General features: G+C 46.7%; 1 protein-coding gene across 7 annotated transcripts in view; it reads left to right on the plus strand.

Annotated features, from left to right (window-relative positions):
- Positions 1 to 12,494, plus strand: part of LOC115206058 (rap1 GTPase-activating protein 2) — a 91,559-nt gene that overhangs the window by 78,122 nt on the left and 943 nt on the right. For all 7 annotated transcript variants that reach the window (XM_029772618.1, XM_029772617.1, XM_029772615.1 and 4 more), the window contains 13 exons: positions 940 to 1,023; positions 1,179 to 1,279; positions 2,172 to 2,301; positions 2,516 to 2,671; positions 3,038 to 3,109; positions 6,159 to 6,245; positions 6,429 to 6,569; positions 8,278 to 8,424; positions 8,759 to 8,871; positions 9,058 to 9,138; positions 9,328 to 9,442; positions 11,044 to 11,152; positions 11,540 to 11,610. In XM_029772618.1, the coding sequence (XP_029628478.1) occupies positions 940 to 1,023; positions 1,179 to 1,279; positions 2,172 to 2,301; positions 2,516 to 2,671; positions 3,038 to 3,109; positions 6,159 to 6,245; positions 6,429 to 6,569; positions 8,278 to 8,424; positions 8,759 to 8,871; positions 9,058 to 9,138; positions 9,328 to 9,442; positions 11,044 to 11,152; positions 11,540 to 11,610 (1,407 nt within the window). The remainder of the gene's footprint in view (positions 1 to 939; positions 1,024 to 1,178; positions 1,280 to 2,171; positions 2,302 to 2,515; positions 2,672 to 3,037; positions 3,110 to 6,158; positions 6,246 to 6,428; positions 6,570 to 8,277; positions 8,425 to 8,758; positions 8,872 to 9,057; positions 9,139 to 9,327; positions 9,443 to 11,043; positions 11,153 to 11,539; positions 11,611 to 12,494) is intronic.

Consider the following 12,494-nt stretch of genomic DNA (forward strand, 5'->3'; position numbering starts at 1 on the left):
CTGAGGTCTTGGCTGATTTCTTTTGATTTCCCCATGATGTCAAGCAAAGAGGCACTGAGTTTGAAGGTAGGCCTTGAAATACATCCACAGGTACACCTCCAATTGACTCAAATTATGTCAATTAGCCTATCAGAAGCTTCTAAAGCCATGACATCAGCTTTAACTTCCTGACTGATGTCTTGAGATGTTGCTTCAATATATCCACATAATTTGTCTTTCTCATGATGCCGTCTATTTTGTGAAGTGCAATAGTCCCTCCTGCAGCAAAGCACCCCCACAACATGATGCTGCCACCCCCGTGCTTCACGGTTGGGATGGTGTTCTTCGGCTTGCAAGCCTCCCCCTTTTTCCTCCAAACATAACAATGGTCATTATGGCCAAACAGTTCAATTTTTGTTTCATCAGACCAGAGGACATTTCTCCAAAAAGTACGGTCTTTGTCCCCATGTGCAGTTGCAAACCGTAGTCTGGCTTTTTTATGGTGGTTTTTGAGCAGTGGTGTCAAGCACTGCTCAAGCAAAGAGGCACTGAGTTTGAAGGTAGGCCTTGAAATACATCCACAGGTACACCTCCAGTTGACTCAAATGATGTCAATTAGCCTATAAGAAGTTTCTAAAGCATGACATCATTTTCTGGAATTTTCCAAGCTGTTTAAAGGCACAGTCAACTTAGTGTATGTACATTTCTGACCCACTGGAATTGTGATACAGTGAATTATAAGTGAAATAATCTCTCTGTAAACAATTGTTGTAAAAATGACTTGTGTCATGCACAAAGTAGATTGTCCTAACCGACTTGCCAAAACTATAGTTTGTTAACAAGAAATTTGTGGAATAATTGAAAAACGAGTTTTAATGACTCCAACCTAAGTGTATGTAAACTTCCGACTTCAACTGTATGTATATACACATCCTTATAATGTTGTTGTTTTGGTTTCAGGGCTCTCAATTGATAGTAGGTTATGACGAACATGAAGTGAACAACACCTTTAAGTTTGGTGTCATCTACCAGAAGTTTGGTCAGGTGAGTGTGATATGCAGGTCTCTATTGCCAAATGGGGTTTCAGTTTATTCCTTATCAATCCCATGCTATTTATTTTTGCCCTGTAACCTGCATTAACATCTCTCCCTTTTAATCTTCTCCCTTCATCCCTCTCTCCTTTCATCGCTCCATCCCAGACGTCAGAGGAGGAGTTGTTTGGGAACAATGAGGAGACGCCAGCCTTCCGGGAGTTCCTCAGTGTTCTGGGAGACAACATAGAGCTGAACGACTTTAAGGGGTGAGAGACACTGATACAACTTTACTACGAGAGAGAGAGGGAGGGAGGGAGGGAGGGAGGGAGGGAGGGAGGGACAGAGACAACTCTACTACTGCGAGGGAGGGAGAGACAGGCTATGTGCACACTGCCCACAAAATGAAGTGGAACTGAGCTGCACTTCCTAACCTTCTGCCAAATGTATGACCATTTTAGAGACACATATTTTCCTCAGATTACGCAGATCCACAAAGAATTCTAAAACAAACCCAATTTTGATAAATTCCCATATCTTCTGGGTGAAATACCACAGTGTGCCATCACAGCAACAGGATGTGTGACCTGTTGCCACAAGAAAAGGGCAACTAGCGAAGAACAAAGACCATCGTAAATACTACCCATATTTATGTGAAATTATTTTCCCTTTTGTATTTTAACTATTTGCACATTGTTAACACACTGTATATATACATAATATGACATTTGAAATATCTTTATTCTTTTGGAACTTTTGTGAGTGTAATGTTTACTGTTAATTCTTATTGTTTATTTCACTTTTGTTTATTATCTACTTCACTTGCTTTGGCAATATTAACATATGTTCCCCATGCCAATAAAGCCCTTAAATTGAATCGAAATTGAATTGAGAGAGAGATGGGGAGAGCGAAAGCGAGAGAGACAGAGACAACTCTACTACTGCTCTGATACTGAGAGAGAGAGAGGTAGAGAGGGGGGGATAGAGGGAGTGAAAGAGAGAAATGCAGGACTTTGACTATATATACTGCTACTCTGCTACCATTCATCATGAGTAGGGCCAGGAGTTTCCCTGTCACGTGATCAGGAAATGCTCCTTGCCCTACCCAATAATTGAATGTCATGTAATGCTAATCATATTGTGTTGTCACTGTGCTCCTAGGTTCCGTGGTGGTCTGGATGTATCTCACGGTCAGACAGGCTCTGAGTCCGTCTACACCGTCTTCAGACAGAGAGAGATGATGTTCCACGTCTCCACTAAACTACCCTTCACTGAGGGAGACATACAACAGGTCCTGAACACGCTACACAACATACAGCATTGTAATAGTGGTCACAGTAGGTGTTTTGTGAGTGTGTACGTGTGTGTGTCACTCATAAACACCCTCTGTTTCCTCATCCCTCACACCATTCCTGTACATTTTGCCTCTAATAATTGTGACTAATTATACTGTAGAACATAGAGTCTTAAGGTGTTTACAAAACGCTATGCTCTTATTCCCTCAGCTCCAGAGGAAGAGGCACATAGGAAATGACATCGTGGCGGCGGTCTTCCAGGAAGATGCCACACCCTTTGTGCCTGACATGATCGCCTCCAACTTCCTCCATGCGTATGTGCTGGTGCAGGTGGAGAATCCTGGTACTGAACACACTACATACAAGGTCTGTGCTACAGCCTACTACGAACCTAACAGGCTCACTATGTGATATTTGCAAAGCCGTTTTTCATTTTTTATTACGGAGTGGGACTTTAAGGCATGGATATTATGTAACCGGTGTGAAATGGCTAGCTAGTTAGCGGTGCGCGCTAGTTGCGTTTCAATCGGTGACGTCACTCACTCAGAGACCTTGAAGTAGTTGCTTGCCTTGCTCTGCAAGGACCACGGCTTTTGTGGTGCAATAGGGAACGATGCTTCGAGGGTGACTGTTGTCAATGTGTGCAGAGGAACGGAAGCAATACTGTTAGAATTACATAAGCCAGACTCTCCACACAGTAAATGGGTGACATCAATTGCTTTCTGTCGGCAGGTGTCTGTTACAGCGAGGGAGGATGTACCTCCGTTTGGCCCACCTCTCCCCAATCCAGCGGTCTTCAAGAAGGTAAGTAAGAGAGAGAGAATTACAGAAAAAGATGCAGAAAGAAAGAGATGGAAGGAGAGGGATAAAATACACAGGGAGAGCGAGAGATGGAGGGAGAGTTCAAGTTTCCCGCTGTTATTTACAGTGAGAGTTTGATGATAAACTTGCCGTTATACAATGTATTCATAAAGTATTCATAATGCTTGCTTTACGCCACATGCTGTGTTACAGCTTGAATTAGAAATGGATACAATTATGTTTTTTCACACCCATCTATCTACACACAATACCCCATGACAAAGTGAAAACATGTTTAGAAAGTTTTGCCAAATGTATTGAAAATGAAATACAGAAATATCTAATTTACATAAGTATTCACACCCCTGAGTGAAGACATGTTAGAATCACCTTTGGCAGCAATTACAGCTGAGTCTTTCTGGACAAGTCTCTAAGGGCTTTGCACACCTGGGTTGTACAATATTTACATATTTGCCATTTTCAAGTCATGCCATAGATTTTCACGCCGATTTAAGTCAAAACTGTAACTAGGCCACTCAGGAACATTCAATGTCGTCTTGGTAAGCACCTCCAGTGTATATTTTGCCTTGTGTTTTAGGTCAGTGTCCTGCTAAAAGGAGAATTTGTTTCCCAGTGTCTGTTGGAAAGCAGGTTTTCCTTTAGGATTTTGCCTGTGCTTCGCACTATTCCAATGTATTATTATTTTATCCTCCCTAGTCCTTGCCGATGACAATCATACCCATAACATGATGCAGCCACCACCGTGCTTGAAAATATGAAGAGTAGTACTCGGGGATGTGTTGTGTTGGATTTGCTCTAAACATGACATTTTGTATTCAGGACAAGAAGTGAATTGCTTTGTTGCAGTATTACTTTATTGCCTTGTTGCAAACAGGATGCATGTTTTGGAATATTTTTATTCTGTACAGGCTTCCTTCTTTTCACTCTTTCATTTAGGTTAGTATTGTAGAGTAACTACAATGTTGTTGATCCATCCTCAATTTTCTCCTATTACTGCCATTAAACTCTGTAACTGTTTTAAAGTCACCATTGGCCTCATGGTGAAATCCTTGAGAGGTTTTCATCCTCTCCGGCAACTGAGTTGGGAAGGTGTAAGGGAGTGCGTAACTGGCGGCAGGGAAGTCAGGCGCAGGAGTGCAAAACTTGGTAATCAACGGAGGAGTTTAATTCCTAAAACCACCAGTAACCAGAACCACAAACAAATGGGTACAAAACCCGTCGCGCACCAGAGAAAACGTGCACATGCACTTACAATAAACAATTCCGCACAAAGACATGGGGGGAACAGAGGGTTAAATACACAACATGTAATGAGGGAACTTGAGACCAGGTGTGTGAGAAGACAAGACAAAACAAATGGAAAATGAAAAGTGGATCGATGATGGCTAGAAGACCGGCGATGGCGAGCGCCGCCCGAACAAGGAGAGGAACCGACTTCGGCGGAAGTTGTGACAGAAGGACACTTTTATCTTTGTAGTGACTGGGTGTATTGATACACCATTCAAAGTGTAATTAATAACTTCACCATCCTCAAAGGGATATTCAATGTCTGCTTTGTTTTTACCCATCTACCAATGTGCCCATCTATGCGAGGAATTGGTAAACCTCCCTGGTCTTTGTGGTTGAATCTGTGTTTAAAATTCACTGCTCGACTGAGGGACCTTACAGATAATTGTATGTGTGGTGTACAGAGATGAGGTAGTCATTCAAAAATCATGTTAAACACTATTATTGTACACAGAGTCCTTGCAACTTATTATGTGACTTGTAAAAAGCAAGCATAAAAAGCTAAATGCCTTCTATGCTCGCTTCGAGGCAAGCAACGCTGAAGCATACATGAGAGCACCAGCTGTTTCGGATGACTGTGTGATCATGCTCTCCGTAGCCGATGTGAGCAAGACCTTTAAACAGGTCAACATTGATAAGGTCGCAGGGCCAGATGGATTACCAGGACGTGTACTCAGAGCATGCGCGGATCTACATGTTTCAAGCAGACCACCATAGTCCCTGTGCCCAAGAAAGCGAAGGTAACCTACCTAAATGACTACCGCCCTGTAGCAGTCACGTTGGTAGCCATGAAGTGCTTTGAACGGCTGGTCTTGGCTCACATCAGCACCATCATCCCGGAAACTCTAGACCCGCTCCAATTAGCATATTGCCTCAACAGATCCACAGATGACGCAATCTCAATCGCACTCCACACTGCCCTTTCCCACCTGGACAAAAGGAACACCTATGTGAGAATGCTGTTTATTGACTACAGCTCAGCTTGACTACAACACTATAGTGCCCACAAAGCTCATCACTAAGCTAAGGACCCTGGGACTAAACACCTCCCTCTGCAACTGGATCCTGGACTTCCTGACTGGTCGCCCCCAGGTGGTAAGGGTAGGCAACAACATGTCTGCCACGCTGATCCTCAACATGGGGGCCCCACAGGGGTGCATTCTTAGTCCTCTCCTGTACTCCCTGACATCACAACAGTGGTCGGCCTGATCACCGACAACGATGAGACAGCCTATAGGGAGGAGGTCAGAGACCTGGCCGTGTGGTGCCAGGACAATAACCTCTCCCTCAACGTGAGCAAGACAAAGGAGCTGATCGAGGACTACAGGAAAAGGAGGGCCGAACACGTCCCCATTCACATCAACTGGGCTGTAGTGGAGCGGGTCGAGAGTTTCAAGTTCCTTGGTTCCAACAAACTATCATGGTCCACTATCACACACCAAGACAGTCGTGAAGAGGGCATGAAACCCCCCCCCCCCCCATTTTGAAATTAAATATAGAAACATAATTCCATATTATCGGGGATTTTGTGTATAGGCCAGTGACACAAAATCTAAATTGAATCCATTTTAAATTCAGGCTGTAACACAACAAAATGTGGAAAAAGGTAAGGGATGTGAACACTTTCTGAGGGCACTGTATCAGTCCTTTCCGTCCCATCGACTCCAGACGACCAGGTGATGACGAGTATGGTGCTGATGAAAGTCACCTCTCCCCCTCCCCTCCCCCTCTCGTCTCTCCCCAGGGTCCTGAGTTCCGCGGCTTCCTCCTGACAAAGCTGATCAATGCAGAGAACGCCTGCTACAAGTCTGACAAATTTGCCAAGCTAGAGGTGAGAGCGGCAGATGACTTGACACCCTGGATGTGCTGTTTAATCTCTTTCATCTATCGCAATCCCCTCTACTACTGCATCTTAAATGATACATTGTGGTGTTGTTTTTTTTGCATGTGTGTGTGTGTTTGCTTCTGTGCATCTGTGTGTGTCTCAATGGATTTGTGTGTGCGTGTGTTGTAGGGGCGGACGCGAGCTGCATTGCTGGATAACCTTCACGATGAGCTGCACAGACAGACCCAAGTTACTCTGGGGCAAGGCCAGGCTGGGGAGGAGGACAAGCTGGAGAATGGGGGCCATGGGGGACTGCTGGAGTCCTTCAAGGTGACTCTTTTACACCATTTTTTTTACCTCATCATCTGACGCCATGTTTGAACCTCTCTCTCTCTCTCTCTCTCTCTCTCTCTCTCTCTCTGTCTTTCTCTCTCTCTCCCCCTCTCTCTTTCTCTCTGTCTGTCTTTCTCTCTCTCTCTCTCTCTCTCTCTCTCTCTCTCTCTCTCTCCCCCTCTCTCTCTTTCTCTGTCTTTTTCTCTCTCTCTGTCTTTCTCTGTGTCTTTCTCTCTCTATCTCTCTCTCTCTATCTCTCTCGCTCTCTCTCTTTCTCCCCCCTCTCTCTCTCTTTCTCCCCCTCTCTCTTTCTCTCTCGCTCTCTCGTGCTCTCTCTTCTCTCTCTCTACTTCCTCTCTCTCTCCCTCTCCCTCTCTATCTCTCTTTCTCCCCCTCTCTCTTCCTCTCTTCTCTCTCTACCTCCTCTCTCTCTACCTCCTCTCTCTGTCTCTGTCTCTCTCTCTTTCTCTCTCTCTCTCGCTCTTTCTCTGTCTTTCCCTCCCTCCAACCACGCTGCTGTTGATTGAGATTAAGGGGTATTAATCATCGTACCCCCTTACCCGTCTCTCTCCATCTCTCTCTCCCTCCCCTACCCTCCCTCTCTGACCATATGGTGTCTCACTGTCTGTTCACAGGCAGTGTGGAGGTGTGTGTTGCATACCACTCATTCAACCACTGGGGGTGCTGTGATCATCGCTACAACACCAGTCACTGTTTATTACCTGTCATCGCAGATACTGTGTTATACTAATTGAGAGACAGAACAAAGCATATCCCATATTGAATACTTCTCCAAACATTGAAACACTCAGTAAACACTGTTCAGGTGGTTTTGCTTGTTGTGTTTTATGCCATTGAGACTAACGTTGAAACACACTGTCCCTATCTCCCTTAGTCTGACCTACTGGTGATGACACGTTATCATAAGGCAGGCAAAAGGGGGCAGGCAAAAGGCAGGTCAAGGGCAGGCAGAGATCAGTAATCCAGATAGGTGGGGCAAAGGTACAGGACGGCAGGCAGGCTCAGGGTCAGGACAGGCAGAAAGGTCAAAGCCGGGAAAAACTAGAAAACAGGAACTTAGATAAAACAGGAGCAAGGGGAAAACCGCTGGTGGGTTCTACGAACAAAACAAACTGGCAACAGACAAACAGAGAACACAGGTATAAATACACGGGGGATAATGGGGAAGATGGGTGACACCCGGAGGGGGGTGGAGACAAGCACAAAGACAGGTGAAATAGATCAGGGCGTGACATGTAGTTCCACAAGTAAAACACTACTGAAAACACTACCTAGATCAGAACTTAGTTCAACTAACACCAAGCTACTGCAAAATGTAGTTCAATTACTAGTTGAGCTACATATACTGTAGTTCACTACTCCCCAACACTGATAATACTACAGTCATATCTCTCACTATCCATGCACTGCACTCCTTATTCCTCTGTGTAGGAGAAGTGCACTGTGGAAAAAATAGGGTGAATTAATCTGGCAACTGGAGGGCTGCTGGGTTCACATCCTTAAGATGTTCCCTCTAGTGTTGGGCCCTTAAGCAAGGCACCTTTACCACACAACATGCTCTGCATCCAGGGGCGCTGTGCTTGTCTCAGCTGTGTGCAGAGACAACGACTCCATCACCGCTCCCTTCTAACGCGCTCCCTCCTCTGTCCCCTCCTCTGTCCCCGTCTCTGTCCCCGTCCCTTAGCGTGCGATGCGCGTCCGGAGTCACTCCATGGAGACCATGGTGGGGTCCCACCGTCACCGGAGTCCAGGGGTGGGAGGGGGGGTCCCGGCCAGCTTGAGTGGAGGGGGGCTGCCGCAGAGCACCGAGTGCACAAAGAGTACCTTCACGGTGAGCCGGGGGGGGGGGGGGGAGGAGCGCCAGAGGTCATAAAGTCATATTTACACATAAATGAAACAGGACATGCACATACTCTTGGTAAATTGCACGTTTTGCAGAAATGTCCTCTAATGAGTCATGATATCAACATGTACTTTTTCAAATAGTCACATCCATGTAATATCCCCATATTATCAGTGTGCTGATGTAATTTCAACTGTTTTATATGAGAAGGGTATTGGTCGATCACAATGTAGCCAGAATCTGCCTTAATGACGCTCTATCAGCCTCCTAATGCTGTATATTGCCTGCTTGTTAATGCTATTAACCCGGTGTCTCTCTCCAGCCACCAGTGCTGTCAGCCAAGTCTCCCCTAAAGAGTCCAGTGAAGCGTCGTTCAGGCCTCTTCCCCCGCCTCCACTCCAGCACAGAGAGCCCCTCGGAGAGACACACACGGAGGTCAGCAGGCTTTCCTGAGCCTGTTCCCAAGTCTGTTTGTGCCGTTTTGTCAATGACCACAGGAGTTGGCAAGACATCACAAACAGATCTGGGACCGGGCTGTGCATTCAGGTCATAATACTGACGCTTTAGTTTTGTCAATGTCTATTTGTTCTATCGGCTAACTTGGTCCGTATGTTGTTGCAGTGACCAAAAGACCCCAGACATCTGCCCGCTCGGACAGGAAGGGAGGTCAGAGACGTGGTCCAACCCCAGCTCGCCGGAGAGGTGAGATGAACCACAAACAAAACACTGAACATGAACACAAGGTGTGCATGATGTGTGCATGTGCTCTGTAAACCTCTCCTCTCCTTCCCTCTCGTCTCCTCTCCTCCCATCCTCTCCTCTCCTCCCCGCGTCTCTCCTCTCATCTCTTCTCCTCTCTTCTAATGCTGTTCCTCTACCTCCTGTCACCAGGCCGTTCCTCAAGCTGAAGGACTGCAGCAGACCCAACATCTCCCGCTCCTCCTCCAGCACCAGCAGCTTCAGCAGCACCACCGGGGAGGGAGAGGCCCTGGAGGAGCTTGACACTGTGAGGGCCCGCAGCCACTGGGGAGGCCCTGAAGGCATTGTGCTGGTGGCGTATGTAGGATGGACAGAGGGTTAGGGAGTAGGGAGGCAGGGGGGACAGTGAGGCAGTCGGCTGGGAGACAGGGGGGCAGGGTGGGCTTGGGTGGGCCATAGCATTTGGATCAGGACTGGCAGGGTGCTTCTGGCACATAATTGGGCAGATCATAGGCCTGTGGTGCTCAGAAGTTGTGGGACCCAAAATGATGAGCTGTATCAGGACCATGTTTGTTTTATCATTAGCTGCACGAAGGCATCAACAAATGACACAGTTGGAGTGATTTGAGATGATTTGGCAGTACTGAGAGAATAAATTGAGATGATGCAATGACAGCTGGTGATTAAGTCAATTATGGTTTCTGTCACTCTCTTTGGATCATATTGCGTTGGATGTCAATCACGAACACTTGGCAAAGGATGAGAATGATTGTATCCTACACACATTACACATTACACACACACAGATCAGTGTTTACACACAAAGAAAACTGTTGTTCAACAGTTAACAGCTCAGTTTACAGTTTTGCTGTTGAACAGAACTCAGTTAACCGAAGGCTGGAATTTGTGTGCCCCTCTGGAGCAGTTTGGGGGTTAAGTTCCTTGCTCAAGAGCACAACGGCAGCACAGTGCTGAAAACCAACCATCTGTAATAATTCCAGCTGAAGTCTGTTGGCCTTGAGTTAGTAGCCCTAGTCTGTAGTGTGTAGTCTGTAGTGTGTAGTCTGTGGTGTGTAGTCTGTAGTGTGTGGTGTGTAGTCTGTAGTGGGTAGTCTGTAGTGTGTGGTGTGTAGTCTGTAGTGTGCAGTCTGTAGTGTGTAGTGTGTAGTCTGTGGTGTGTAGTCTGTAGTGTGTAGTCTGTAGTGTGTAGTCTGTAGTGTGTGGTGTGTAGTCTGTAGTGTGTGGTGTGTAGTCTAGTGTGTAGTGTGTGATGTGTAGTCTGTAGTGTGTAGTCTGTAGTGTGTGGTGTGTAGTCTGTAGTGTGTAGTCTGTAGTGTGTAGTGTGTAGTCTGTAGTGTGTAGTCTGTAGTGTGTAGTGTGTAGTCTGTAGTGTGTGGTGTGTAGTCTGTAGTGTGTAGTCTGTAGTGTGTGGTCTGTAGTGTGTAGTCTGTAGTGTGTGGTGTGTAGTCTGTAGTGTGTAGTCTGTAGTGTGTAGTCTGTAGTGTGTAGTCTGTAGTGTGTGGTGTGTAGTCTGTAGTGTGTAGTCTGTAGTGTGTGGTGTGTAGTCTGTAGTCTGTGGTGTGTAGTGTGTGGTGTGTAGTCTGTAGTGTGTGGTGTGTAGTCTGTAGTGTGTAGTCTGTAGTGTGTGGTGTGTAGTCTGTAGTGTGTAGTCTGTAGTGTGTGGTGTGTAGTCTGTAGTGTGTAGTCTGTAGTGTGTGGTGTGTAGTCTGTAGTCTGTAATCTGTAGTGTGTAGTCTGTAGTGTGTGGTGTGTAGTCTGTAGTGTGTGGTGACCGTAGAATGATACAGACGGATGACTACCCTCGCCCTGACAGCTCTTCTTCCTCTTCCTCGTCTCCCTCTTCATCCTTCCCTCTTCCTCTTCTCCCTCCTCATCTTCCTCTCCCAGGGAACCCACCCATCCATAGCCTCCTCGTCCGTGTTCAGCCCCTACCCTTCCCTCAGCGTGGAGAGCCAAGGCTCTGCCACCCCCCTCATCATGTGTCGCAGTCCCACAGGTAAACACCCTGGTAAACACCCACAGACTGATACACTACACAACACCTAGGTGTGACTGACTGGGATCCAAACCCGGGTCTCCTGCACACCACAAGACCATGTTAGCCCTTTGGGCTGAAGTCTCGGCATTCTGCAAGTCATCAGGGTTACTCTACACTCGAGCATCTCTGTTATATAGGTCTCTATGCCCCTCCGTATCCATCTCTTACACTGTAGATTCCAATGGTGGGTTTGTTGACATTCTTTACTTGAACTATCAGGAAGCACACGTGTTACTTACTTTATTGTCCGCGAGTATGTTTTCTCATCCTCAGTGTGTGATTGACACTCAATCATAGAGTATGTATTCCTCTGTTAACGGAGGCTTTGTCTTATTCTCCCTCCAGATGTAAAGAGTAAGATGTCTCCCAGGTCAAACTTAAAGTTCCGCTTTGACAAGATGAGTCACGCCACAACTGTAAGTGATGTCTCACTGTACTATGCTGTACGGTACTATACTGTACCGAACTGTACTGTACTGTACTATACTATACTGCACTGTACTATATACTATACTTTACTATACACTGTACTGTACTCTATTCTTCTCTACCCTGGTCTACTGTGCTGCCTGTGTGATAAACACACTGCTCAGTGAATGCAGTCTTGAAGTGACCCACTGCTCTTCTCTAGAGACATTAGGATTTGATAGGTGTATATAGCATCAGGGACAGTAGCTGGGTCCTGTATCACAGTCCCTTCACTGCTGGTTCTGCTCTGAGCTGGGTCCTGTATCACAGTCCCTTCACTGCTGGTTCTGCTCTGAGCTGGGTCCTATATCACAGTCCCTTCACTGCTGGTTCTGCTCTGAGCTGGGTCATGTATCACAGTCCCTTCACTGCTGGTTCTGCTCTGAGCTGGGTCCTGTATCACAGTCCCTTCACTGCTGGTTCTGCTCTGAGCTGGGTCCTGTATCACAGTCCCATCACTGCTGGTTCTGCTCTGAGCTGGGTCCTGTATCACAGTCCCTTCACTGCTGGTTCTGCTCTGAGCTGGGTCCTGTATCACAGTCCCTTCACTGCTGGTTCTCCTCTGAGCTGGGTCCTGTATCACAGTCCCATCACTGCTGGTTCTGCTCTGAGCTGGGTCCTGTATCACAGTCCCTTCACTGCTGGTTCTGCTCTGAGCTGGGTCCTGTATCACAGTCCCATCACTGCTGGTTCTGCTCTGAGCTGGGTCCTGTATCACAGTCCCTTCACTGCTGGTTCTGCTCTGAGCTGGGTCCTGTATCACAGTCCCTTCACTGCTGGTTCTGCTCTGAGCTGGGTCCTGTATCACAGTCCCTTCACTGCTGGTTCTGCT

This window comes from Salmo trutta, chromosome 13, assembly GCF_901001165.1.
Source record: "Salmo trutta chromosome 13, fSalTru1.1, whole genome shotgun sequence".
Taxonomy (NCBI): Eukaryota; Metazoa; Chordata; class Actinopteri; order Salmoniformes; family Salmonidae; genus Salmo; species Salmo trutta.